We start from the raw sequence: 27,885 nt of genomic DNA on the forward strand, positions 1-27,885 counted from the left end.
AGGTACTCCCTGTATATGGCCTCGTTATTACCTCATCTACCTCGAACCCCTGGACATTGACTGGGGTACAGGTACTCCCTGTATATGGCCTCGTTATTACCTCATCTACCTCGTATCCCTGGACATTGACTGGGGTACAGGTACTTCCTGTATATGGCCTCGTTATTACCTCATCTACCTCGTACCCCTGGACATTGACTGGGGTACAGGTACTTCCTGTAGATGGCCTCGTTATTACCTCATCTACCTCGTACCCCTGGACATTGACTGGGGTACAGGTACTCCCTGTATATGGCCTCGTTATTACCTCATCTACCTCGTACCCCTGGACATTGACTGGGGTACAGGTACTCCCTGTATATGGCCTCGTTATTACCTCATCTACCTCGTACCCCTGGACATTGACTGGGGTACAGGTACTTCCTGTACATGGCCTCGTTATTACCTCATCTACCTCGTACCCCTGGACATTGACTGGGGTACAGGTACTCCCTGTATATGGCCTCGTTATTACCTCATCTACCTCGTACCCCTGGACATTGACTGGGGTACAGGTACTCCCTGTATATGGCCTCGTTATCACCTCATCTACCTCGTACCCCTGGACATTGACTGGGGTACAGGTACTCCCTGTATATGGCCTCGTTATTACCTCATCTACCTCGTACCCCTGGACATTGACTGGGGTACAGGTACTCCCTGTATATGGCCTCGTTATTACCTCATCTACCTCGTACCCCTGGACATTGACTGGGGTACAGGTACTCCCTGTATATGGCCTCGTTATCACCTCATCTACCTCGTACCCCTGGACATTGACTGGGGGACAGGTACTCCCTGTATATGGCCTCGTTATTACCTCATCTACCTCGAACCCCTGGACATTGACTGGGGTACAGGTACTCCCTGTATATGGCCTCGTTATTACCTCATCTACCTCGTATCCCTGGACATTGACTGGGGTACAGGTACTTCCTGTATATGGCCTCGTTATTACCTCATCTACCTCGTACCCCTGGACATTGACTGGGGTACAGGTACTTCCTGTAGATGGCCTCGTTATTACCTCATCTACCTCGTACCCCTGGACATTGACTGGGGTACAGGTACTCCCTGTATATGGCCTCGTTATTACCTCATCTACCTCGTACCCCTGGACATTGACTGGGGTACAGGTACTCCCTGTATATGGCCTCGTTATTACCTCATCTACCTCGTACCCCTGGACATTGACTGGGGTACAGGTACTTCCTGTACATGGCCTCGTTATTACCTCATCTACCTCGTACCCCTGGACATTGACTGGGGACAGGTACTCCCTGTATATGGCCTCGTTATTACCTCATCTACCTCGTACCCCTGGACATTGACTGGGGACAGGTACTCCCTGTATATGGCCTCGTTATTACCTCATCTACCTCGTACCCCTGGACATTGACTGGGGTACAGGTACTTCCTGTATATGGCCTCGTTATTACCTCATCTACCTCGTACCCCTGGACATTGACTGGGGGACAGGTACTTCCTGTATATGACTTCGTTGTTATTGTTATTTTATTGTGTTATTTTTTGTCTATCTAGCTAATTGTTCTTACCTTTTAACTCTGCTTGGTTAGGAAAGGGCCCGTAAGCATTTCCCAGTAAGGTACCTGTTGAATGAATCACATGACCAATAAAGTGTCAATGGAGTGAACACACGTTACGCACGAGGCAAAACACCAGGCAGATGTTGAGACTAAAGAGCTCTTAAACATCTCCTCAGAAACATCAAGGGGTGCTTCAAGAGTCGACATTCATGTAATGATGAATTCCCTTTGACCACACAAACATTCTTTCCTATTGGACAGAGAGGGAGGAGCTTGTCAGGTTAGGGGCAGGACAGAGAGGGAGGAGCTTGTCAGGTTAGGGGCAGGACAGAGAGGGAGGAGCTTTTCAGGTTAGGGGCAGGACAGAGAGGGAGGAGCTTGTCAGGTTAGGGGCAGGACAGAGAGGAAGGAGCTTTTCAGGTTAGGGGCAGGACAGAGAGGGAGGAGCTTGTCAGGTTAGGGGCAGGACAGAGAGGGAGGAGCTTTTCAGGTTAGGGGCAGGACAGAGAGGGAGGAGCTTTTCAGGTTAGGGGCAGGACAGAGAGGGAGGAGCTTGTCAGGTTAGGGGCAGGACAGAGAGGAAGGAGCTTTTCAGGTTAGGGGCAGGACAGAGAGGGAGGCGCTTGTCAGGTTAGGGGCAGAACAGAGAGGGAGGAGCTTGTCAGGTTAGGGGCAGGACAGAGAGGGAGGAGCTTTTCAGGTTAGGGGCAGGACCTTGTCAGGTTAGGGGCAGGACAGAGAGGGAGGAGCTTTTCAGGTTAGGGGTAGGACAGAGAGGGAGGAGCTTGTCAGGTTAGGGTGCAGGACAGAGAAGGAGGAGCTTGTCAGGTTAGGGGCAGGACAGAGAGGGAGGAGCTTGTCAGGTTAGGGGCAGGACAGAGAGGGTGTCCCAGACTGCACCCTATTCCCTAATATATACAGTACCCTGAGTCCCAATGGCACCCTATTCCCTAAAAAGTGTACTACTGTTGACCAGGGCCTGTAGGACTCTTGTTAAAAGTAGTGAACTATATAGGGAATAAGCTGCCATTTGGGACAGACTCTAACAGTGTTCCTTTTGAGAGAATACTTCAGCTAACCTGGATAACCGCTAACCTGGCTAACCGCTAACCTGGCTAACCGTTATATTAATGGGTTCCAGCTACATTCTTTAACTGTTATGGGCAAAACCTAGTCCAAACATTTCATCTAACAGGCAGGGCAACAGATGTTTTCAAATTGAAGTCAGTCACATACTCACTCTCTCACACACACTCTCACTTTCACACACACACTCTCTCACACACACACACACACACACACACACACACACACACACACACACACACACACACACACACACACACACACACACACACACACACACACCGTGAGGCTGTGGCAAAGCTTTTATTGAAGGAAGTAAAATTAACATGACAACATGTTCCTGCCAAAGGTCCAACGTGTACAGCCAATAAGATGTGGCGTACAGCGTGTACAGCCAATAAGATGTGGCGTACAGTGTGTACAGCCAAAAAATGATTGTGTAATTAACTAGCAGCAGAGGATCGCATCATGTTCATTGGATTACATTATATCAATGACTATATCATCTTATCATTGGCTACTCAAAGGTTCTGTGTTGATCATGTATCCAGGGGTGGCTGGTGTCACTATAAATCAGAGGATGGGCCCATAGTAAAGTCTGGAACCGGGATGAAATGGATCTGGATTCAAACACATCCAACACGCGGTTTCCGTTTCACTACGAGCCGTCCTCCCATCACCAGCCTCCTCTGTCTGTATCACTCATGATATTTCAGAGTGGTTAAATAATACCTGTTAGGCGTGGACATGTACGACACTACCGGTGATGACACAAGAGGTTCTACGTCTCAAATGGCATCCTATGCCCTCTATCGTCCACTACTTCTGACCAGGACCCTTAGAGATCTAGTCCAAAAAAAGTAGTGCGCTACATAGGGAATAGGGTGCCATTTGGGGATACATAAACCACACCAATGAGCGTTATTGTTACTTTGATGGAAAGTTGAAACAGACAACGGTGACACATTGCGAGCAACACTGTGCTACAGGCATGGATTGTAGCCAAAGGCACTTGGCAACAACAAAACAGAAAAGAAGAAAGTGCCTGTTGTTGACCACACAAATACAATGGAAGAGACGACGCAACAAAACACGACAAACACTTCTTCGTGTCCCCTCAAGCCGTTACTTTCACCTCATGTTCTCGTTCATATCAATAATTGTTTAAATAGCAAAGCTTTGATACACGATGAGGACGTGCACGATGAGGCTACCGGTATATCAATCAACCTGATCGAGCCATCCGTTAGTTCCTTGATATGGTGTTAATGTAAAAAATGTATTTAAATAATGTGTGACTCCCCATTGTGGATTAAAACACTAGTATTGGTGTTGTGGTGACCGTAAAGCCTTCAGCATGGGGTCAGACCCCCTCTCTACCTTGGTTAGGGCCTGGTGGTGACCGTAAAGCCTTCAGGATGGGGTCAGACCCCCTCTCTACCTTGGTTAGGGCCTGGTGATGACCGTACAGCCTTCAGCATGGGTTCAGACCCCCTCTCTACCTTGGTTAGGGCCTGGTGATGACCGTACAGCCTTCAGCATGGGTTCAGACCCCCTCTCTACCTTGGTTAGGGCCTGGTGATGACCGTACAGCCTTCAGCATGGGGTCAGACCCCATCTCTACCTTGGTTAGGGCCTGGTGATGACCGTACAGCCTTCAGCATGAGTTCAGACCCCCTCTCTACCTTGGTTAGGGCCTGGTGATGACCGTAAAGCCTTCAGCATGGGTTCAGACCCCCTCTCTACCTTGGTTAGGGCCTAGTGATGACCGTAGAGCCTTCAGCATGGGTTCAGACCCCCTCTCTACCTTGGTTAGGGCCTGGTGATGACCGTACAGCCTTCAGCATGAGTTCAGACCCCCTCTCTACCTTGGTTAGGGCCTGGTGATGACCGTAGATCCTTCAGCATGAGTTCAGACCCCCTCTCTACCTTGGTTAGGGCCTGGTGATGACCGTACAGCCTTCAGCATGAGTTCAGACCCCCTCTCTACCTTGGTTAGGGCCTGGTGATGACCGTACAGCCTTCAGCATGAGTTCAGACCCCCTCTCTACCTTGGTTAGGGCCTGGTGATGACCGTAAAAGCCTTCAGCATGGGTTCAGACCCCCTCTCTACCTTGGTTAGGGCCTGGTGATGACCGTACAGCCTTCAGCATGGGTTCAGACCCCCTCTCTACCTTGGTTAGGGCCTGATGATGACCGTACAGCCTTCAGCATAAGTTCAGACCCCCTCTCTACCTTGGTTAGGGCCTGGTGATGACCGTACCATCTTCAGCATGAGTTCAGACCCCCTCTCCACCTTGGTTAGGGCCTGGTGATGACCGTAAAAGCCTTCAGCATGAGTTCAGACCCCCTCTCTACCTTGGTTAGGGCCTGGTGATGACTGTAGAGCTTTCAGCACGGGTTCAGACCCCCTCTCTACCTTGGTTAGGGCCTGGTGATGACCGTAAAAGCCTTCAGCACAGGTTCAGACCCCCTCTCTACCTTGGTTAGGGCCTGGTGATGACTGTAGAGCCTCCAGCACAGGTTGAGACCCCCTCTCTACCTTGGTTAGGGCCTGGTGATGACTGTAGAGCCTCCAGTACAGGTTCAGACCCCCTCTCTACCTTGGTTAGGGCCTGGTGATGACCGTAGAGCCTTCAGCATGAGTTCAGACCCCCTCTCTACGTTGGTTAGGGCCTGGTGATGACCGTAGAGCCTTCAGCATGGGTTCAGACCCCCTCTCTACCTTGGTTAGGACCTGGTGATGACCGTACAGCCTTCAGCATGAGTTCAGACCCCCTCTCTACCTTGGTTAGGGCCTGGTGATGACCGTAGAGCCTTCAGCATGGGTTCAGACCCCCTTTCAAACCTTGGTTAGGGCCTGGTGATGACCGTACAGTCTTCAGCATGGGTTCAGACCCCCTCTCTACCTTGGTTAGAGCCTGGTGATGACCGTAGAGCCTTCAGCATGGGTTCAGACCCCCTCTCAAACCTTGGTTAGGGCCTGGTGATGACCGTACAGCCTTCAGCATGGGTTCAGACCCACCCTCTCTACCTTGGTTAGGGCCTGGTGATGACCGTAGAGCCTTCAGCATGGGTTCAGACCCCCTCTCAAACCTTGGTTAGGGCCTAGTGAGTCCTCCAGATCAGAGGCAGTAGGGAGGACCAGGGATGTTCTCTGTTTAGTGAGTCCACCAGATCAGAGGCAGTAGGGATGACCAGGGATGTTCTCTGTTTAGTGAGTCCTCCAGATCAGAGGCAGTAGGGATGACCAGGGATGTTCTCTGTTTAGTGAGTCCTCCAGATCAGAGGCAGTAGGGAGGACCAGGGATGTTCTCTGTTTAGTGAGTCCTCCAGATCAGAGGCAGTAGGGATGACAACACCTGCTCTTGATAAGTGTGTGAATGGGACCATACTGCTGTCCTGCTTGAGAATGCTAAATGTAACGAGTACTTTTGGGTGTCAGGGGGAAATATATGAGAATAAAAAGTACATTATTTTCTTTTGGAATGTAGTGAGGTAAAAATAAAAGTTGTCAAAAAATATAAATAGTAAAGTACAGATATCCCCCCCAAAAAACTACTTGAGTAGTACTTTAAAGTATTTTTTGTATTACTTAAGTACTTTAAACCACTTCAGTTCAGAAAATACTTAAACCAACAAAAAAAAACACCACACACACCTAGGGGGGTAATAAATCTAACAGCCCTTCTCCAGGTTTGTACCCGTTGATTTGATTACCACCGTGGCCTCCAGCCAACGGAAGAACCAGTTTATTTTAAGGGAAAATGACAGAGATGTTTATACCGATCGCTGAAAGAGTATCTGTTAACCTTGTGTATGGAACTGAATTACTGGTATACTCTCTAAATTAATGCAGTGAACTGGGATGTGAATTACTGGTATACTCCCTAAATTAATACAGGTGAACTGGGATGTGCGTCAAGTCAGAAAAGCATCGTACTTGGCTTAAATCATTTTATTATGAATAAGATAAGGTATTATTCTACTTGGCTTGAAGAAGTATATCATTGTATTATGACTGAGCGAAGCATTGAACAGATGGCTATAGAACAGACTTCGATCTCCTTTAGTTAAGGCCTCAGAATCACCATGACAACTCATCGCCAGCCCACATTAATGCACTATTATAACTTCAAAAGGATTAAATACAGTTGAAGTGGGAAGTTTACATACACTTAGGTTGGAGTCATTAAAACTCGTTTTTCAACCACTCCACAAATGTCTTGTTAACAAACTATAGTTTTGGCAAGTCGGTTAGGACATCTACTTTGTCCATGACACAAGTAATTTTCCCAACAATTGTTTACAGACAGATTATTTCACTTATAATTCACTGTGTCACAATCCCAGTGTGTCAGAAGTTTACATACACTAAGTTGACTGTGCATTTAAACAGCTTGGAAAATTCCAGAAAATGATGTCATGGCTTTAGACATTTCAAACGTTTGACCCAAGTTAAACAATTAAAAGGCAATGCTACCAAATACTAATTGAGTGTATGTAAACTTCTGACCCACTGGGAATGTGATGAAATAAACAAAAGCTGAAATAAATAATTCTCTCTACTATTATTCTGACATTTCACATTCTTAAAATAAAGTGGTGATCCCAACTGACTTAAGTCAGGAATTGTGAAAAACTGAGTTTAAATGTTATTTTGGCTATGTATGTATGTAAACTTCCGACTTCGAATGTATATACAGCACATCCTGTTTCAACAACACTCATAATTAGATAGTTAGGAGGACCGTGATGTGTGTTTATCACTAACGGTGTTGTTTGTACATAGAGCAGGCTGTGTGTTTGACATAGAGCAGGCTGTGTGTTTATCACATAGAGCAGGCTGTGTGTTTGACATAGAGCAGGCTGTGTGTTTATCACATAGAGCAGGCTGTGTGTTTGACATAGAGCAGGCTGTGTGTTTGACATAGAGCAGGCTGTGTGTTTATCACATAGAGTAGGCTGTGTGTTTATCACATAGAGCAGGCTGTGTGTTTGACATAGAGCAGGCTGTGTGTTTGTACATAGAGCAGGCTGTGTGTTTGACATAGAGCAGGCTGTGTGTTTATCACATAGAGCAGGCTGTGTGTTTGACATAGAGCAGGCTGTGTGTTTGACATAGAGCAGGCTGTGTGTTTATCACATAGAGCAGGCTGTGTGTTTGACATAGAGCAGGCTGTGTGTTTATCACATAGAGCAGGCTGTGTGTTTATCACATAGAGCAGGCTGTGTGTTTGACATAGAGCAGGCTGTGTGTTTGACATAGAGCAGGCTGTGTGTTTATCACATAGAGCAGGCTGTGTGTTTATCACATAGAGCAGGCTGTGTGTTTGTACATAGAGCAGGCTGTGTGTTTATCACATAGAGCAGGCTGTGTGTTTGACATAGAGCAGGCTGTGTGTTTGTACATAGAGCAGGCTGTGTGTTTGACATAGAGCAGGCTGTGTGTTTATCACATAGAGCAGGCTGTGTGTTTGACATAGAGCAGGCTGTGTGTTTGACATAGAGCAGGCTGTGTGTTTATCACATAGAGCAGGCTGTGTGTTTGCTGTGGGATCTGGGGAGTTGCTGTTCATCTGTGGTTCCATCCCAAATGGCACCCTAATTCCCTTTATAGCGCACTACGTTTGACAAGGGCCCATAGAGCTCTGGCCAAAAGTAGTGCACTATATAGAGAATAGGGTGCTATTCAGCCAGTCAGCCAGTCAGCCAGTCTGCCAGCCAGTCAGTCTCTTCTCCACGTGTTGGATATCTTCTATTATAAACTGGGTGTTTCCAGCCCTGAATGCTGATTGGCTGACAGCCAGACTGTATACCACAGGTATGACACAACATTTTATTTTTACTGCTCTAATTACATTGGTAACCAGTTTATAATAGCAATAAGGCACCTCGGGGGTTTGTGGTATATGGCCAATATACCACACCCCCCTCATGCCTTATTGCTTAATTAAGTACAGTGAGGATGTTAAAAAGGCAAGAGATCAGAGGGACCAGATCAGCTCAGGCATATTGGAATGAATGACCGTGGAGACATCACAAATGGCAGCCTATCCCCTATACAGTACACTACTGTATACCATTAGTGCCCCAACTACTAGACTTACATAGGGAATAGGCTGCCATTTGGTCCACAACCATGACATGACAGGACAGGAGACAGACGGCTTGTCAACTAGGAGAAACAACAGCATAAAGAGGAGGGAAAAAAATCAAAGATATACACTGACTGTCCCTTGAATCTCTCTGATTAAGGACTGTCCTGTGAATCTCTCTGATTAAGGAGTGTCCTGTGAATCTCTCTGATTAAGGAGTGTCCCTTGAATCTCTCTGATTAAGGAGTGTCCTGTGAATCTCTCTGATTAAGGAGTGTCCCTTGAATCTCTCTGATTAAGGAGTGTCCTGTGAATCTCTCTGATTAAGGAGTGTCTGCTGACTGTCCCTTGAATCTCTCTGATTAAGGAGTGTCTGCTGACTGTCCCTTGAATCTCTCTGATTAAGGAGTGTCCTGTGAATCTCTCTGATTAAGGAGTGTCTGCTGACTGTCCTGTGAATCTCTCTGATTAAGGAGTGTCTGCTGACTGTCCTGTGAATCTCTCTGATTAAGGAGTGTCTGCTGACTGTCCCTTGAATCTCTCTGATTAAGGAGTGTCCTGTGAATCTCTCTGATTAAGGAGTGTCTGCTGACTGTCCTGTGAATCTCTCTGATTAAGGAGTGTCTGCTGACTGTCCTGTGAATCTCTCTGATTAAGGAGTGTCTGCTGACTGTCCTGTGAATCTCTCTGATTAAGGAGTGTCTGCTGACTGTCCTGTGAATCTCTCTGATTAAGGAGTGTCTGCTGACTGTCCCTTGAATCTCTCTGATTAAGGAGTGTCCTGTGAATCTCTCTGATTAAGGAGTGTCTGCTGACTGTCCTGTGAATCTCTCTGATTAAGGAGTGTCTGCTGACTGTCCTGTGAATCTCTCTGATTAAGGAGTGTCTGCTGACTGTCCTGTGAATCTCTCTGATTAAGGAGTGTCTGCTGACTGTCCTGTGAATCTCTCTGATTAAGGAGTGTCTGCTGACTGTCCTGTGAATCTCTCTGATTAAGGAGTGTCTGCTGACTGTCCTGTGAATCTCTCTGATTAAGGAGTGTCTGCTGACTGTCCTGTGAATCTCTCTGATTAAGGAGTGTCTGCTGACTGTCCTGTGAATCTCTCTGATTAAGGAGTGTCTGCTGACTGTCCTGTGAATCTCTCTGATTAAGGAGTGTCTGCTGACTGTCCTGTGAATCTCTCTGATTAAGGAGTGTCTGCTGACTGTCCTGTGAATCTCTCTGATTAAGGAGTGTCTTGCTGACTGTCCTGTGAATCTCTCTGATTAAGGAGTGTCTGCTGACTGTCCTGTGAATCTCTCTGATTAAGGAGTGTCTGCTGACTGTCCTGTGAATCTCTCTGATTAAGGAGTGTCTGCTGACTGTCCTGTGAATCTCTCTGATTAAGGAGTGTCTGCTGACTGTCCTGTGAATCTCTCTGATTAAGGAGTGTCTTGCTGACTGTCCTGTGAATCTCTCTGATTAAGGAGTGTCTGCTGACTGTCCTGTGAATCTCTCTGATTAAGGAGTGTCTGCTGACTGTCCTGTGAATCTCTCTGATTAAGGAGTGTCTGCTGACTGTCCTGTGAATCTCTCTGATTAAGGAGTGTCTGCTGACTGTCCTGTGAATCTCTCTGATTAAGGAGTGTCTGCTGACTGTCCTGTGAATCTCTCTGATTAAGGAGTGTCTGCTGACTGTCCTGTGAATCTCTCTGATTAAGGAGTGTCTGCTAAGTGACTACAATGTCAAAGAGTAAATGCAAGTAGAGGGAACAGGCATTAATAATAATGACAGCAATAAAGGAATCAACAGGCTGACGATCGTACCGAGACTGTCAACATTTCAGGGACATCACATCCTTGTTTCTCCCCATTAGCAATTTCATAATATTCATAGATGTGTGTGTGTGTACATGTGTGTGTGTGTACGTGTGTGTGTGTTGGGCTGAAGGGCAGCCAGCCAGGCAGTAGAGGTGAGCGGGGTAGCAGAGCTGGGGTTCAGAGGTCAGTGGTAGCCTTGGCGGGGTAGCAGGGCTGGGGTTCAGAGGTCAGTGGTAGCCTTGGCGGTGAGGGCCTGGATACGGCTGGTGTTACAGCTCTTACAGAGGACATGTCCGTCCAGGGGGTAACAACCCTGGTTGTCCCCTTCAGACAGCAGAGAACCACAGTCCTGAAGAGGAGAGACACACACATCTGTCACCATGCTCTAGCAAACATTATACATGGCTGATATACACAGAGTTGACCAAACATTATGCACTTTCCATGACAGAGACTGACCAGGTGAATCCAGGTGAAAGCTATGATCCCTTATTGATGTTACTTGTTAAATCCACTTCAATCAGTGTAGATGAAGGGGAGGAGACAGGTTAAAGAAGGATTTTTAAGCCTTGAGACAATTGAGACATGGATTGTGAATGTGTGCCATTCAGAGGGTGAATGGACAAGACAAAATATTTAAGTGCCTTTGAACGGGGGTATGGTAGTAGGTGCCAGGTGCACTGGTTTGAGTGTCAAGAACTGCAACGCTGCTGTGTTTTTCACACTCAACAGTTTCCTGTGTGTATAAAGAATGGTCCACCACCCAAAGGACATCCAGCCAACTTGACACAACTGTGGGAAGCATCAGAGTCAACATGGGCCAGCATCCCTGTGGGAACGCTTTCTACACCTTGTAGAGTCAACATGAGCCAGCATCCCTGTGGAACACTTTCTACACCTTGTAGAGTCCATGCCCTGACGAATTGAGGCTGTTCTGAAGGCCGAAGGGGGCTGCAACTCAATATTAGGAAGGTGTTCCTAATGTTTGGTATACTCAGGGTAGTTCATGGAGCACATACAGTACAATTACATGAAACACACACCTCACAACGGTAACACTGTAGACACACACCTCACAACGGTAACACTGTAGACACACACCTCACAACGATAACACTGTAGGTACACACCTCACAACGATAACACTGTAGATACACACCTCACAACGATAACACTGTAGATACACACCTCACAACGGTAACACTGTAGACACACACCTCACAACGATAACACTGTAGACACACACCTCACATCGGTAACACTGTAGACACACATCTCACAACGGTAACACTGTAGACACACACCTCACAACGGTAACACTGTAGATACACACCTCACAACGGTAACACTGTAGATACACACCTCACAACGGTAACACTGTAGACACACACCTCACAACACTGTAGACACACACCTCACAACACTGTAGATACACACCTCACAACGATAACACTGTAGACACACACCTCACAACAGTAACACTGTAGACACACACCTCACAACGGTAACACTGTAGACACACACCTCACAACGATAACACTGTAGACACACACCTCACAACGGTAACACTGTAGAGACACACCTCACAACGATAACACTGTAGATACACACCTCACAACGATAACACTGTAGACACACACCTCACAACACTGTAGATACACACCTCACAACGGTAACACTGTAGACACACACCTCACAAACGTAACACTGTAGACACACACCTCACAACGGTAACACTGTAGATACACACCTCACAACGGTAACACTGTAGATACACACCTCACAACGGTAACACTGTAGATACACACCTCACAACGGTAACACTGTAGATACACACCTCACAACGGTAACATTGTAGATACACACCTCACAACGGTAACACTGTAGACACACACCTCACAACGATAACACTGTAGATACACACCTCACAACGATAACACTGTAGATACACACCTCACAACACTGTAGATACACACCTCACAACACTGTAGACACACACCTCACAACGATAACACTGTAGATACACACCTCCCAACGATAACACTGTAGATACACACCTCACAACGATAACACTGTAGATACACCTCACGACGATAACACTGTAGATACACACCTCACAATGGTAACACTGTAGACACACACCTCACAACGGTAACACTGTAGACACACACCTCACAACGGTAACACTGTAGGTACACACCTCACAACGATAACACTGTAGATACACACCTCACAACGATAACACTGTAGATACACACCTCACAACGGTAACACTGTAGACACACACCTCACAACGATAACACTGTAGACACACACCTCACATCGGTAACACTGTAGACACACATCTCACAACGGTAACACTGTAGACACACACCTCACAACGGTAACACTGTAGATACACACCTCACAACGGTAACACTGTAGATACACACCTCACAACGGTAACACTGTAGACACACCTCACAACACTGTAGACACACACCTCACAACGATAACACTGTAGACACACACCTCACAACAGTAACACTGTAGACACACACCTCACAACGGTAACACTGTAGACACACACCTCACAACGATAACACTGTAGACACACACCTCACAACGGTAACACTGTAGACACACACCTCACAACGATAACACTGTAGATACACACCTCACAACGATAACACTGTAGACACACACAGCACAACACTGTAGATACACACCTCACAACGGTAACACTGTAGACACACACCTCACAAAGGTAACACTGTAGACACACACCTCACAACGGTAACACTGTAGATACACACCTCACAAAGGTAACACTGTAGACACACACCTCACAACGGTAACACTGTAGATACACACCTCACAACGATAACACTGTAGATACACACCTCGCAACGGTAACACTGTAGATACACACCTCACAACGGTAACACTGTAGATACACACCTCACAACGGTAACACTGTAGACACACACCTCACAACGATAACACTGTAGATACACACCTCACAACGATAACACTGTAGATACACACCTCACAACACTGTAGATACACACCTCACAACACTGTAGACACACACCTCACAACGATAACACTGTAGATACACACCTCACAACACTGTAGACACACACCTCACAACGATAACACTGTAGATACACACCTCACAACGGTAACACTGTAGACACACACCTCACAACACTGTAGAAAAACACCTCACAACGGTAACACTGTAGATACACACCTCACAACGGTAACACTGTAGATACACCTCACGACGATAACACTGTAGATACACACCTCACAACGGTAACACTGTAGACACACACCTCACAACGGTAACACTGTAGACACACACCTCACAACGGTAACACTGTAGGTACACACCTCACAACGATAACACTGTAGATACACACCTCACAACGATAACACTGTAGATACACACCTCACAACGGTAACACTGTAGACACACACCTCACAACGATAACACTGTAGACACACACCTCACATCGGTAACACTGTAGACACACATCTCACAACGGTAACACTGTAGACACACACCTCACAACGGTAACACTGTAGATACACACCTCACAACGGTAACACTGTAGATACACACCTCACAACGGTAACACTGTAGACACACACCTCACAACACTGTATACACACACCTCACAACACTGTAGATACACACCTCACAACGATAACACTGTAGACACACACCTCACAACAGTAACACTGTAGACACACACCTCACAACGGTAACACTGTAGACACACACCTCACAACGATAACACTGTAGACACACACCTCACAACGGTAACACTGTAGAGACACACCTCACAACGATAACACTGTAGATACACACCTCACAACGATAACACTGTAGACACACACCTCACAACACTGTAGATACACACCTCACAACGGTAACACTGTAGACACACACCTCACAAACGTAACACTGTAGACACACACCTCACAACGGTAACACTGTAGATACACACCTCACAACGGTAACACTGTAGATACACACCTCACAACGGTAACACTGTAGATACACACCTCACAACGGTAACACTGTAGATACACACCTCACAACGGTAACACTGTAGATACACACCTCACAACGGTAACACTGTAGATACACACCTCACAACGGTAACACTGTAGATACACACCTCACAACGGTAACACTGTAGATACACACCTCACAACGGTAACACTGTAGATACACACCTCACAACGGTAACACTGCACGTGGAAGTCTCGGTCCAAGGCGACGATACGAACAGTCTCCTCCTGGCCTGGAGCTGGCATGATGGGCTCAGAACACACACAGCAACGAGGGGCAAACTTCCTAATAGGTTAGACAGAGAGAGAGAGACAGAGAAAGAGACAGAGAGACAGAGACAGAGATATGAAAGACAGAGAGAGAGAGAGAGAGAGAGAGAGAGAGAGAGAGAGAGAGAGAGGAAACAGAGAGAGAGACAGAGACGAAAGACAGAGAGAGAGAGACAGAGAAAGAGAGACAGAGAAAGAGACAGAGAGACAGAGAGACAGAGACGAAAGACAGTTAGAGACAGAGAGAGAGACAGAGAGAGAGAGAGAGAGAGACAGAAAGACAGAGAGAGGAGAAGAGAGAGAGAGAGAGACAGAGAGAGAGAGAGAGAAGAGAGAGACAGAGACAGAGACAGAGAGAGAGAGAGAGACAGAGAGAGAGAGACAGAGAAAGAGACAGAGAGACAGAGACAGAGAGATGAAAGACAGAGAGAGAGAGAGAGAGAGAGAGAGAGAGGAAACAGAGAGAGAGACAGAGACGAAAGACAGAGAGAGAGAGACAGAGAAAGAGAGACAGAGAAAGAGACAGAGAGACAGAGAGAGACAAAAGACAGAGAGAGACAGAGAGAGAGACAGAGAGAGAGAGAGAGAGAGAGAGAGACAGAGAGAGGAGAAGCGAGAGAGAGAGAGAGACAGAGAGAGAGACAGAGAGAGAGAAGAGAGAGACAGAGACAGAGAGAGAGAGAGAGAGAGAGACAGAGAGAGAGATAAGAGAGACAGAGAGAAGAGAGAGAGATAGAGACAGAGAGAAGAGAGAGACAGAGAGCCCCAGGACAGCAACACAGTTAGACCTAAGCAAACTGGAATGTTATTTGGCCCTACACAGAGAGTACACAGTGGCAGAATACCTGACCACTGTGACTGACCCAAAATTAAGAAAATCCTTGACTATGTACAGACTCAGTGAGCATAGCCTTGCTATTGAGAAAGGCCGCCGTAGGCAGACATGGCTCTCAAGAGAAGACAGGCTATGTGCTCACTGCCCACAAAATGAGGTGGAAACTGAGCTGCACTTCCTAACCTCCTGTCCAATGTATGACCATATTAGAGAGACATATTTCCCTCAGATTACACAGATCCACAAAGAATTAGATAACAAATTCAATTTTGATAAACTCTCATATCTACTGTGTGAAATGCCACAGTGTGACATCATAGCAGCAAGATGTGTGACCTGTTGCCACCAGAAAAGGTCAACCAGTGTAGAACAAACACCATTGTAAATACAACCCATATTTATGCTTATTTATTTTCCCTTTTGTACTTGAACTATTTTTACATCTTTACAACACTGTATATAATATGACATTTGTAACGTCTCTATTCTTTTACATTTTTTTGTTTATTTCCCTTGTTTACTTCCTGTCTATTTCACTTGTTTATTTCCTGTCTATTTCACTTGTTAACTTCCTGTCTATTTCACTTGTTTACTTCCTGTCTATTTCACTTGTTAACTTCCTGTCTATTTCACTTGTTTACTTCCTGTCTATTTCACTTGTTTACTTCCTGTCTATTTCACTTGTTAACTTCCTGTCTATTTCACTTGTTTATTTCCTGTCTATTTCACTTGTTAACTTCCTGTCTATTTCACTTGTTAATTTCCTGTCTATTTCACTTGTTAACTTCCTGTCTATTTCACTTGTTTACTTCCTGTCTATTTCACTTGTTTACTTCCTGTCTATTTCACTTGTTTACTTCCTGTCTATTTCACTTGTTTACTTCCTGTCTATTTCACTTGTTAACTTCCTGTCTATTTCACTTGCTTTGGCCAATTTAAACATACGTCTCCCATGCCAATAAAGCCCTTTGAATTGAATTGAGAGGGAGAGAGCAAGAGAGAAGAGAGAGAGAACAGATTTTAATACAAATACTACTGATTTTCAACCCTAGGTCATTGAACTAAAGTCATATAGGAAACTCCTACTGGAGGAACAGGCCTCTCTACCAAGAATACCCATGAGGAAGTGAAGACAGCTCTGAGGTTTCAGCTCCTATCCGGTGATTGGACGTGAGGCCCAATGAACGGCTCAGAACCAGGAAGTGAACCAGGAAGCGAGGTAGGGGGCTTTGTGATTGGCTCAGAAGCAGGAAGTGAGGTGGGTGGTGGCCTCGTGAGATTATAGCTCTAGCAGTGGAAAAAAAAAGCCTAATCTGTTCTTCAACACAAAGATGACTTTGTTGAGGTCAGGCTTGTGATGAGGAATTATCCCACAGGGTCACTCTACACGACTCCTTTACTTACTGAATGTGAGGTAGTGAGAGTGACATTTGTACCTCTGTTTCTCTTCTCATAAACTAGACATTAATGTATAGGTTGTTTTATTCATTAACATACTTGTGTGTGTGTGTGTGTGTGTGTGTTGATGGTGTGTGGGTGCGTGTGTCCGTCCGTGTGAGTTGGCGGCAGCCCCCTTTACTTGTGGAAGTCGTCGATGCAGTGGATGTGGTTGGCAGCGTCCACAGTGAAGGGGATACCGTCCAGGCTGCGTTGACACACCACACAGGTGAAGCAGTGTGGATGGTAGGCCTTCCCTGTAGCCCGCAGGATACGCTCCATGATGGGTTTACTGCAGATGTTACAGGACTCCAGGGTGTTCTGAAACACGCAGACAGAGAGAGAGAGAGAGAGGAATACATCAATCAGTCTCCTTTAATTGACCCTTACGAACATGTCATCCCGCTGTCGAGTCTGAGGTCTGGCCTCCCCAGCCATGTAGGAGGGAGAGAGAGAAGCATCAAAGCCAAAGGAAGTGAAGTGTATTAAGAAATGCTATAGATGGAAAGAAAGTAGTGTAGACAACTATTACGCATTCCTGTGCCTGTCTCCCGATCCTTCATACTAACGTGACAGTACTGAGCAAATGTCAAATTGTATGTTTACCAAATTACCGTACAACAGACCACGTATTCACCCTGCACACCCTAACTGACAAACAAACAAACCAAAACAAAGGCAAAGTCTTCTCATGCTTTGTTGATTCCCAAAAAGTTTTCGACTCAATTTGGCATGAGGGTCTGCTATACAAACTGGTGGAAAGTGGTGTTGGGGGTAAAACATACGACATTATAAAATCCATGTACACAAACAACAAGTGTGCGGTTAAAATTGGCAAAAAACACACACATTATTTCCCACAGGGATGTGGGGTGAGACAGGGATGCAGCTTAAGCCCCACCCTCTTCAACATATATATTAGCGAATTGGCGAGGGCACTAGAACAGTCTGCAGCACCCGGCCTCACCCTACTAGAATCCGAAGTCAAATGTCCTGTTTGCTGATGATCTGGTGCTTCTGTCCCCAACCAAGGAGGGCCTACAGCAGCACCTAGATCTTCTGCACAGATTCAGTCAGACCTGGGCACTGACAGTACATCTCAGTAAGACAAAAACATCTAGACAGCGTTGCCCTAGAGCACACAAAAAAACGATACGTACCTCGGTCTAAACATCAGCACCACAGGTAACTTCCTAAAAGCTGTGAAGGGCCTTCTACCCCATCAAATGGAGCGTGTCTGTAATTTCACTGGGCACATCACCCTGTGTGTCTGTAATTACACTGGGCACATCACCCTGTGTGTATGTAATTATACTGGGTACATCACCCTGTGTGTCTGTAATTACACTGGGCACATCACCCTGTGTGTCTGTAATTATACTGGGTACATCACCCTGTGTGTCTGTAATTACACGGGGCACGTCAGCCTGTGTGTCTGTAATTTCACTGGGCACATCACCCTGTGTGTCTGTAACAACACTGGGCACATCACCCTGTGTGTCTGTAACGACACTGGGCACATCCCCCTGTGTGTCTGTAATTACACTGGGCACATCACCCTATGTGTCTGTAATTAAACAGGGCACATTCCCTGTGTGTCTGTAATTACACAGGGCACATCACCCTGTGTGTCTGTAATTACACAGGGCACATCACCCTGTGTGTCTGTAATTTCAATGGGCACATCACCCTGCATGTCTGTAATTTCACTGGACACATTACCCTGTGTGTCTGTAACAACACTGGGCACATCACCCTGAGTGTCTGTAACAACACTGGGCACATCACCCTGTATGTCTGTAACAACACTGGGCACATCACCCTGTGTGTCTGTAATAACACTGGGCACATCACCCTGTGTGTCTGTAATAACACTGGGCACATCACCCTGTGTGTCTGTAATAACACTGGGCACATCACCCTGTGTGTCTGTAACAACACTGGGCACATCACCCTGCGTGTCTGTAATAACACTGGGCACATCACACTGCGTGTCTGATAACAACACTGGGCACATCACCCTGTGTGTCTGTATTAATACTGGGCACATCACCCTGTGTGTCTGTATTAATACTGGGCACATCACCCTGTGTGTCTGATAACAACACTGGGCACATCACCCTGTGTGTCTGTAATAACACTGGGCACATCACCCTGTGTGTCTGTAATAATACTGGGCACATCACCCTGTGTGTCTGTATTAATACTGGGCACATCACCCTGTGTGTCTGATAACAACACTGGGCACATCACCCTGTGTGTCTGTAATAACACTGGGCACATCACCCTGTGTGTCTGTAATAATACTGGGCACATCACCCTGTGTGTCTGTATTAATACTGGGCACATCACCCTGTGTGTCTGTATTAATACTGGGCACATCACCCTGTGTGTCTGTATTAATACTGGGCACATCATTCTCCGTCGTCTGTAAGACAGGCGTATTACCCTCGGAATCAGCGTTGCCACTGCCCTTGGTAACCACTGCCCTTGGTAACCACTGCCCTTGGTAACCACTACCCTTGGTAACAACTGCCCTTGGTAACCACTGCCCTTGGTAACCACTGCCCTTGGTAACCACTGTCCTTGGTAACCACTGCCCTTGGTAACCACTGCTCTTGGTAACCACTGCCCTTGGTAACCACTGCTCTTGGTAACCACTGCCCTTGGTAACCACTGTCCTTGGTAACCACTGTCCTTGGTAACCACTGTCCTTGGTAACCACTGTCCTTGGTAACCACTGCCCTTGGTAACCACTCTCCTTGGTAACCACTGCCCTTGGTAACCACTGCCCTTGGTAACCACTGCCCTTGGTAACCACTGTCCTTGGTAACCACTGCCCTTGGTAACCACTGTCCTTGGTAACCACTGCCCTTGGTAACCACTGCTCTTGGTAACCACTACCCTTGGTAACCACTGTCCTTGGTAACCACTGCCCTTGGTAACCACTGCCCTTGGTAACCACTGCTCTTGGTAACCACTGTCCTTGGTAACCACTGCTCTTGGTAACCACTGCCCTTGGTAACCACTGCCCTTGGTAACCACTGCCCTTGGTAACCACTGCTCTTGGTAACCACTGCCCTTGGTAACCACTGCCCTTGGTAACCACTGCCCTTGGTAACCACTGCTCTTGGTAACCACTGTCCTTGGTAACCACTTCCTGGAGCTCAGTCACATTCACGTCCGCCCTTTGAGCTCCCTGCCACAGTAACCTCAGCTACATTAACCTCATCAACATTTACTATCAACAGTACGGGCAACGGAATCTTGCAATTCCAATGTTTTGGTTGAGTCTGGACCTCTGGGGGTTGTAGGCCGGGGCCTGCCCACTCTCAGATCTGGAGCCAGACTCGACAACGTGTTTCAACAAACAGGCTTTTACATTCAAGTAATTAATCTCATTGGACCTGGCGAAGTTCCCATAATGAGTTGTCGTGTCAGGTCGGGGAGAAAGGGCATCATCATCATCATCATCATCATCATCCAGCCAGTTGACAAAGCTGCTCCTCTTTTAGAAACACTGTTTGAATTCATTCACAAAGTAGTTGAGAGAGAGAAAGGACGAGAGAGAGGAGAAAGAAAGAGAGAGAGGAGAGAGAGAGAAAGGAAGAGAGAGAGGAGAAAGGAAGAGAGAGGAGAGAGAGAAAGGAAGAGAGAGAGGAGAAAGGAAGAGAGAGAGGAGAAATGAAGACAGAGAGGAGAAAGGAAGAGAGAGAGAGAAAGGAAGAGAGAGAGAGAGAAAGGAAGAGAGAGAGAGAGAGAGAAAGGAAGAGAGAGAGGAGAGAGAGATAGAAAGGAAGAGAGAGAGGAGAGAGAGAAAGGAAGAGAGAGAAATGAAGAGAGAGAGGAGAGAGAGAGAGAAAGGAAGAGAGAGAGGAGAGAGAGAAATGAAGAGAGAGAGGAGAGAGAGAAATGAAGAGAGAGAGGAGAGAGAGAGAAAGGAAGAGAGAGGAGAGAGAGAGAGAAATGAAGAGAGAGAGAAAGGAAGAGAGAGAGGAGAGAGAGAGAGAAAGGAAGAGAGAGAGGAGAGAGAAAGGGAGAGAGAGGAGAGAGAGAGAAATTAAGAGAGAGGAGAGAGAGAGAAATGAAGAGAGAGGAGAGAGAGAGGAGAGAGAGAGAAAGGAAGAGAGAGAAATGAAGAGAGAGAGGAGAGAGAGAAATTAAGAGAGAGGAGAGAGAGAGAAAGGAAGAGAGAGAGGAGATAGAGAGAGAAATGGAGAGAGGAGAGAGAGAAATGAAGAGAGGAGAGAGAGAGGAATGAGAGAGAAAGGAAGAGAGAGAGAAGAGAGAGATAAATGAAGAGAGAGAGAGGAGAGAGAGAGAGGAGAGAGAGAGAGAAAGGAAGAGGGAGAAAGGAAGAGAGAGAAAGGAAGAGAGAAATGAAGAGAGAGAGGAGAGAGAGAGAAAGGAAGAGAGAGAAAGGAAGAGAGAAAGGAAGAGAGAGAAAGGAAGAGAGAGCACATGTAAGTGTAGACATGGAGATTTGCAACATTAAAACAGCCCTTGATGTAGCATCATGATAGGCCTCTTAGGGTACTGACTAACATGTTGTATTCTATCAGTATTAGGGTCCTATTAGAACCAACAACTGCAACGATGCTGGGTTTTTCCCATTCAACAGTTTCCTGTGTGTATCAAGAATGGTCCACCACCCAAAGGACATCCAGCCAACTTGACACAACTGGGCCAGCATCCCTGTGGAACGCTTTCTACACCTTGTAGAGTTCATGCCCCGACTAATTGAGGCTGTTCTGAAGGCTGGGCTGTCCTCACATGCCTCCTCTCTCTCTCTCTCTCACTCTGTTTCTCCCTCTCTCTGTCAACTGAGGGACTCTGATTAGCATTTTATTCTCAAACACAAACACAATCGTTTTTCACCCGCCTAGCGACCGACGTTCCCCCCCTCTCTGATTGGTGGGTTGGCAGGATCAGTAAATACTTGATGACTGCAGGTTTTCCTCCCTCAGGTTGGCAGACTCGCTGGGCAGGTGGCCCGTAGGGGAACGTGGCAGACCCATCCAACTCTGACTGATCTCAGACATCCCTCTCCTTAATATCTACGATACGCTGTCGTTTGTTACTCCAATATTTCGTAAATAAAGATTGGCCCACTCTAAACAGGTCTGCAATTACAGGGGACTGGAGGTGAGGAGGGAGACAAGGGAGGGAGAGGAGAGAGAGGAGGGAGGGAGAGGAGAGAGAGGAGGGCAGGAAGGGAGGGGAGGGAGAGGACAGAGAGGAGAGAGAGGAGAGAGAGGAGGGAGAGGAGAGAGAGGAAGGAGAGGAGAGAGAGGAGAGAGAGGAGAGAGGGGAGGGAGAGGAGAGAGACAAGGGAGGGAGAGGAGAGAGGAGGGCAGGGAAGGATAGGAGGGAGAGAGAGGAGAGAGAGGAGGGAGGGAGAGGAGAGAGAGGAGAGAGAGGAGGGAGAGGAGAGAGAGGAGGGCAGGGAAGGATAGGAGGGAGAGAGGAGAGAGAGGAGGGGAGGAGGGAGAGGAGAGAGAGGAGGGCAGGGAAGGATAGGAGGGAGGCAGAGGAGAGAGAGGTGGGCAGGGAGAGGAGAGAGAGGAGGGAGAGGAGAGAGGGAGAGGAGAGAGAGGGGAGGGAGAGGACAGAGAGGAGAGAGAGGAGGGAGAGGAGAGAGAGGAGGGAGAGGAGAGGGGAGGGAGGGAGAGGAGAGAGAGGAGGGAGAGAGAGGAGAGAGAGGAGGAAAGGGAGAGGAGAGAGAGGAGGGAGAGGAGAGAGGGAGAGGAGAGAGAGGAGGGAGAGGAGAGAGGGAGAGGAGGGAGAGGAGAGGGAGAGGACAGAGAGGAGAGAGAGGAGATAGAGGAGGGAGAGGAGAGAGGGGAGGGAGGAGGGAGGGAGAGGAGAGAGGAGGGAGAGGAGAGAGAGGAGGGAGGGAGAGGAGAGAGAGGAGGGAGGGAGGGAGGGGAGGGAGAGGACAGAGAGGAGAGAGAGGAGGGAGAGGAGAGAGAGGAAGGAGAGGAGAGAGAGGAGAGAGAGGAGAGAGGGGAGGGAGAGGAGAGAGACAAGGGAGGGAGAGGAGAGAGGAGGGCAGGGAAGGATAGGAGGGAGAGAGATGAGAGAGAGGAGGGAGGGAGAGGAGAGAGGAGGGAGAGGAGAGAGAGGAGGGCAGGGAAGGATAGGAGGGAGGGAGAGGAGAGAGAGGAGAGAGAGGAGGGCAGGGAAGGATAGGAGGTTGGGAGAGGAGAGAGAGGAGAGAGAGGAGGGCAGGGAAGGATAGGAGGGAGGGAGAGGAGAGAGAGGAGGGCAGGGAAGGATAGGAGGTTGGGAGAGGAGAGAGAGGAGGGAGGAGAGAGAGGAGAGAGCAGGGAGAGGAGGGCAGGGAAGGATAGGAGGGAGGGAGAGGAGAGAGAGGAGGGCAGGGAAGGATAGGAGGGAGGGAGAGGAGAGAGAGGAGGGAGAGGAGGGCAGAGAAGGAGATAGAGACATCATCTGAGTGTGATCAATTAGCTGACTGACAGGCCACGTGATTGGCTGATGGGACTGCTGTGAGGGGGAAGGTGGGCGGGGGGCTTGTGCTGTGTTTAGGCATGTACTGGATCTCTGCATCTCTATCTTTCTCTGAATCTCTAGCTCTCTTCATTTCTCTCTACCACTGCCTCTCTCCTTCACTCTCTATGTCTCTCTCTCTCTCTCTCTCTCTCTGTCTGTCGCTGAGCTCTCTCTTGGCTTGGCAGGGCCGAGTAGAGGGAAGCAGAGTGTTCAGGGGATCAGCTGTTCCTATTGGTTGGCTGTGCGGAGCAGCAGTGGCAGGGTGCCACAGTGTTTCCAAACAAAGCTCGGGGTGTGTGGCAACACTGCGCTGCATCGTCATCCTCCCTCCCTCAGCCTCACAGCCCGCCTGCTGGGCCCTGCCGTTTAAAATGACACTTCTGTGCCCACTCAGCCACGATGCAGAATGAACATAACCCCCCCCCCACCCACCACATACTGTAGCTACATGCTTAGTGACATTTCTAGTCTCCATGCTATGGCAGAGGAACTTTCCTGTCTGGGATGACAATGTAAAGCTGCTGTGACATAAATCTATGTGCTGTTGGATGCCAGGCTGCTGACCAGGCTGTTGTTACACTGGGACGACCAGCGGCACAAATGGGACCCTAATTCCCTTTATAGTGTCCACAGGGGCTCCGGTCAAAAGTAGTGCATTACATAGGGAATAAGGTGCCGTTTGGGATGCAGGCCCACACAGGGTGAAAGGGCTGAGAGATAGAGAGAGCAGCTGATGGGGGACTGGAGAGGACAGAGAACACCTGGAGAGTGTGCATTCTGTTCATGACAAGAAGCGTGCGATGCTGTGCAGGCAGACCTTAGTGGGATTTCTCACTTCTACTTTCTTTCTTTCTTCTTCTTCAAGAGAGAGAGAGAGAGAACTGTGTAATAAAATATCATCATGATTCCCTCAGCAACATTTGTATATAAACAATGTCCATATTGTAATCCTCCTCCTCTTCCCCGGGAGCCCAATAAAGACTTAATGAGCTTGTTGCTCGGAGCCCTCCAGGTTCTCCTTCCTACTTTCTCTACTAGAGAGAGAGAGGGGGAATGTGTGTGTGTTCACAACCTGAGTGCCTGTACAAGAAGAGAGGGAGGGAGAGGAGAGAAAGGTGGGAGAGAGGGAGGGAGAGAGGTGAGAGAGATGAGAGAGGAGAATGAGGTGGGTCGGGGAGTCAAGCTGTCTCATCGTTCAGCTGTAGTTTCCTCACTCTTATTCTCATCTGCACTTCTCCAGGTCTCTTCTCTCTAGGTCTCTTCTCTCCAGCTCTCTTCTCTTCTCTCCAGGTCTCCTCTCTTCTCTCCACGTCTCATCTCTCCAGGTCAGGTCTCTTCTCTTCTCTCCAGGTCTCCTCTCTTCTCTCCAGGTCTCTTCTCTTCTCTCCAGGTCTCTTCACATCTCTCCAGGTCTCTTCTCTTCTCTCCAGGTCTCCTCTCTTCTCTCCAGGACTCCTCTCTTCTCTCCACGTCTCATCTCTCCAGGTCTCCTCTCTTCTCTCCAGGTCTCTTCTCTTCTCTCCAGGTCTCCTCTCTTCTCTCCAGGTTTCCTCTCTTCTCTCCAGGTCTCTTCTCTCCAGGTCTCCTCTCTGCTCTCCAGGTCTCCTCTCTGCTCCACAGGTCTCCTCTCTTCTCTCCAGGTCTCTTCTCTTCTCTCTAGGTCTCTTCTCTTCTCTCTAGGTCTCTTCTCTTCTCTCCAGGTCTCCTCTCTGTTCTCCAGGTCTCCTCTCTGCTCTCCAGGTCTCCTCTCTTCTCTCCAGGTCTCCTCTCTGCTCTCCAGGTCTCCTCTCTTCTCTCCAGGTCTCTTCTCTTCTCTCCAGGTCTCTTCTCTCCAGGTCTCCTCTCATCTCTCCAGGTCTCTTCTCTTCTCTCCAGGTCTCCTCTCATCTCTCCAGGTCTCTTCTCTTCTCTTCAGGTCTCCTCTCTGCTCTCCAGGTCTCCTCTCTTCTCTCCAGGTCTCCTCTCTGCTCTCCAGGTCTCCTCTCTTCTCTCCAGGTCTCTTCTCTTCTCTCCAGGTCTCTTCTCTTCTCTCCAAGTCTCTTCTCTTCTCTCCAGGTATCCTCTGTTCTCTCCAGGTCTCCTCTCATCTCTCCAGGTCTCCTCTCTGCTCTCCAGGTCTCCTCTCTTCTCTCCAGGTCTCATCTCTCCTCTCTAGGTGTCTTCTCTCCAGGTCTCTTCTCTTCTCCCCAGGTCTCCTCTCTGCTCTCCAGTTCTCTTCTCTTCTCTCCAGGTCTCTTCTCTCCAGGTATCCTCTCTGCTCTCCAGGTCTCTTCTCTCCAGGTCTCCTCTCTGCTCTCCGGGTCTCTTCTCTTCTCTCCAGGTCTCTTCTCTCCAGGTCTCTTCTCTCCAGGTCTCTGCTCTCCAGGTCTCCTCTCATCTCTCCAGGTCTCCTCTCTGCTCTCCAGGTCTCTTCTCTTCTCTCCAGGTCTCTTCTCTTCTCTCCAGGTCTCCTCTCTGCTCTCTAGGTCTCCTCTCTTCTCTCCAAGTCTCCTCTCTTCTCTCTGCTCTCCAGGTCTCTTCTCTTCTCTCCAGGTCTCCTCTCTGCTCTCCAGGTCTCCTCTCTTCTCTCCAGGTCTCCAAGGGGAATATAATAAAAAACCTTGTTCAGCCTAACTGGAGCATATGATTTCACAGCACATATCTCCTCCAGCCCGCTGTAATCACTACAGAAAGAGAGAGAGAGAAACAGATACAGAGAGAGAGAAAGAGCAAGAGAGAGACTGTGCCCACCACTAGAGGGCAGTCTAGGTCTACAGATATCTGGGCTCTCCTCTCTTACTCTCCTCTCCTCCTCCTCTCCCTCTCCTCTATCCCTCTCCTTTACCTTTCTCCCTCTCCTCTCCCTCTCTCTCTCCCTCTCCTCTATCCCTCTCCTCTACCTCTCCCTCTCTATCCCTCTCTCTCTCCCTCTCCTCTACCTTTCTCACTCTCCTCTCCCCCTCTCTCTCTATCCCTCTCCTCTACCTCTCTCCCTCTCTCCTCTACCTCTCTCCCTCTCCTCTACCCCTCTCCCACCTCTCTCCCTCTCCTCTCCCTCTCTCTCTCTCCTCTACCTCTCTCCCTCTCCTCTCCCTCTCTCTATCCCTCTCCTCTACCTCTCCTCTCCCTCTCTCTCTCTCTCTCTCTCCCTCTCCTCTATCCCTCTCTCCCTCTTCTCTCTCCCTCTAAATGTATTCAAGCACATGTACTCCATTTTTTTCTGCCTCATACATTTCTCTAAGTGTTTGCCCAGTGGGCTAAACAAACGTCTAGGCAGATGAGGTAAAGTGAATTTAGGTCAGACAGCCTCTTGTTGAACTAAGGGCGAATGGAGTGTTAAAGTCAATTGTGGCCCCATTCCTCTCACTCCGTCTCTACTCTGCTGGCCTTTTCAATTTCCTCCAAATTGCTCTCTTGTTTCTCTGTGTATAGCGCATCAACACCAAACACGTTGCCCCGATCCTGCGCCCCCCCCCCCCCCCCCCCCCCCCCCCCACCCACCCTGCAGCCCTCCCTCCTGGCCTCCATGTGATTCAGCCACTGAACTGCAAACAACGTTTGACACATCTGTCTGTCTGAATAAAGAGAGACAGGGAGCAGAGCAGGAGAGCAGGAGAGGAGTGGGTTTAAAGGCCCAGTGAAGTCAAAAACCTGATTTCTCTTTTTATTTTCCACACTATGAGATTGGAATAATACTGGGAAATTGTGAAAATTATGACAATGCTGTCATAGTGGAAGAGCTGATTGAAAAGACCCCTTGAAATTTCAGCCTGTTTTGGTGGGATGGAACTTTGGCCTACCTGGTGACATCACCAGGCGGTATAAGTTAATAGACCAATAACAAAGAGCGTCAAACCTCTCTGCCAATAACAGCTGGTTTTCAGGTTACATATCCCTCCCATTAGGCTCGTCTGAACTCAGACCACTCCCAGACAGCCCTAGCAAAGCTCTTGTTTGAGAAATGTCTTCTTTAAGTTTCTTTTTGACCGTTTTTAATTGAAAACAATCGCAGTAAGGTAGTTAACTGTTACCCAGAAATGATTTGATACGGACAGAAAAATGGCTGCACTGAACCTTTAAGAGGTCCACCGATCAGAATCTCACAGGAAGCACAGACCTGATTGAGTGGACACCAACAGGCTCCTGAACAGCTTCTATCCCCATGCCATAAGACTGATAAATAGCTAACTAAATAGCTAAATAAATAGCTAACTA

At 47.9% G+C, this 27,885-nt stretch overlaps 1 protein-coding gene across 4 annotated transcripts in view; it reads right to left on the minus strand.

Moving 5' to 3' along the window:
• Window positions 1–9,683: 9,683 nt before the first annotated feature.
• LOC110518923 (LIM domain containing preferred translocation partner in lipoma) overlaps window positions 9,684–27,885 on the minus strand; it is a 501,674-nt gene continuing 483,472 nt past the window's right edge. For all 4 annotated transcript variants that reach the window (XM_036980981.1, XM_036981022.1, XM_036980905.1 and 1 more), the window contains 3 exons: window positions 17,321–17,499; window positions 14,802–14,922; window positions 9,684–10,920 (listed from right to left, as the gene is read on the minus strand). In XM_036980981.1, the coding sequence (XP_036836876.1) occupies window positions 10,792–10,920; window positions 14,802–14,922; window positions 17,321–17,499 (429 nt within the window). In that variant the 3' untranslated portion in view covers window positions 9,684–10,791. The remainder of the gene's footprint in view (window positions 10,921–14,801; window positions 14,923–17,320; window positions 17,500–27,885) is intronic.

The sequence above is a fragment of the Oncorhynchus mykiss genome, chromosome 1 (assembly GCF_013265735.2).
Source record: "Oncorhynchus mykiss isolate Arlee chromosome 1, USDA_OmykA_1.1, whole genome shotgun sequence".
In the NCBI taxonomy this organism is placed as follows: Eukaryota; Metazoa; Chordata; class Actinopteri; order Salmoniformes; family Salmonidae; genus Oncorhynchus; species Oncorhynchus mykiss.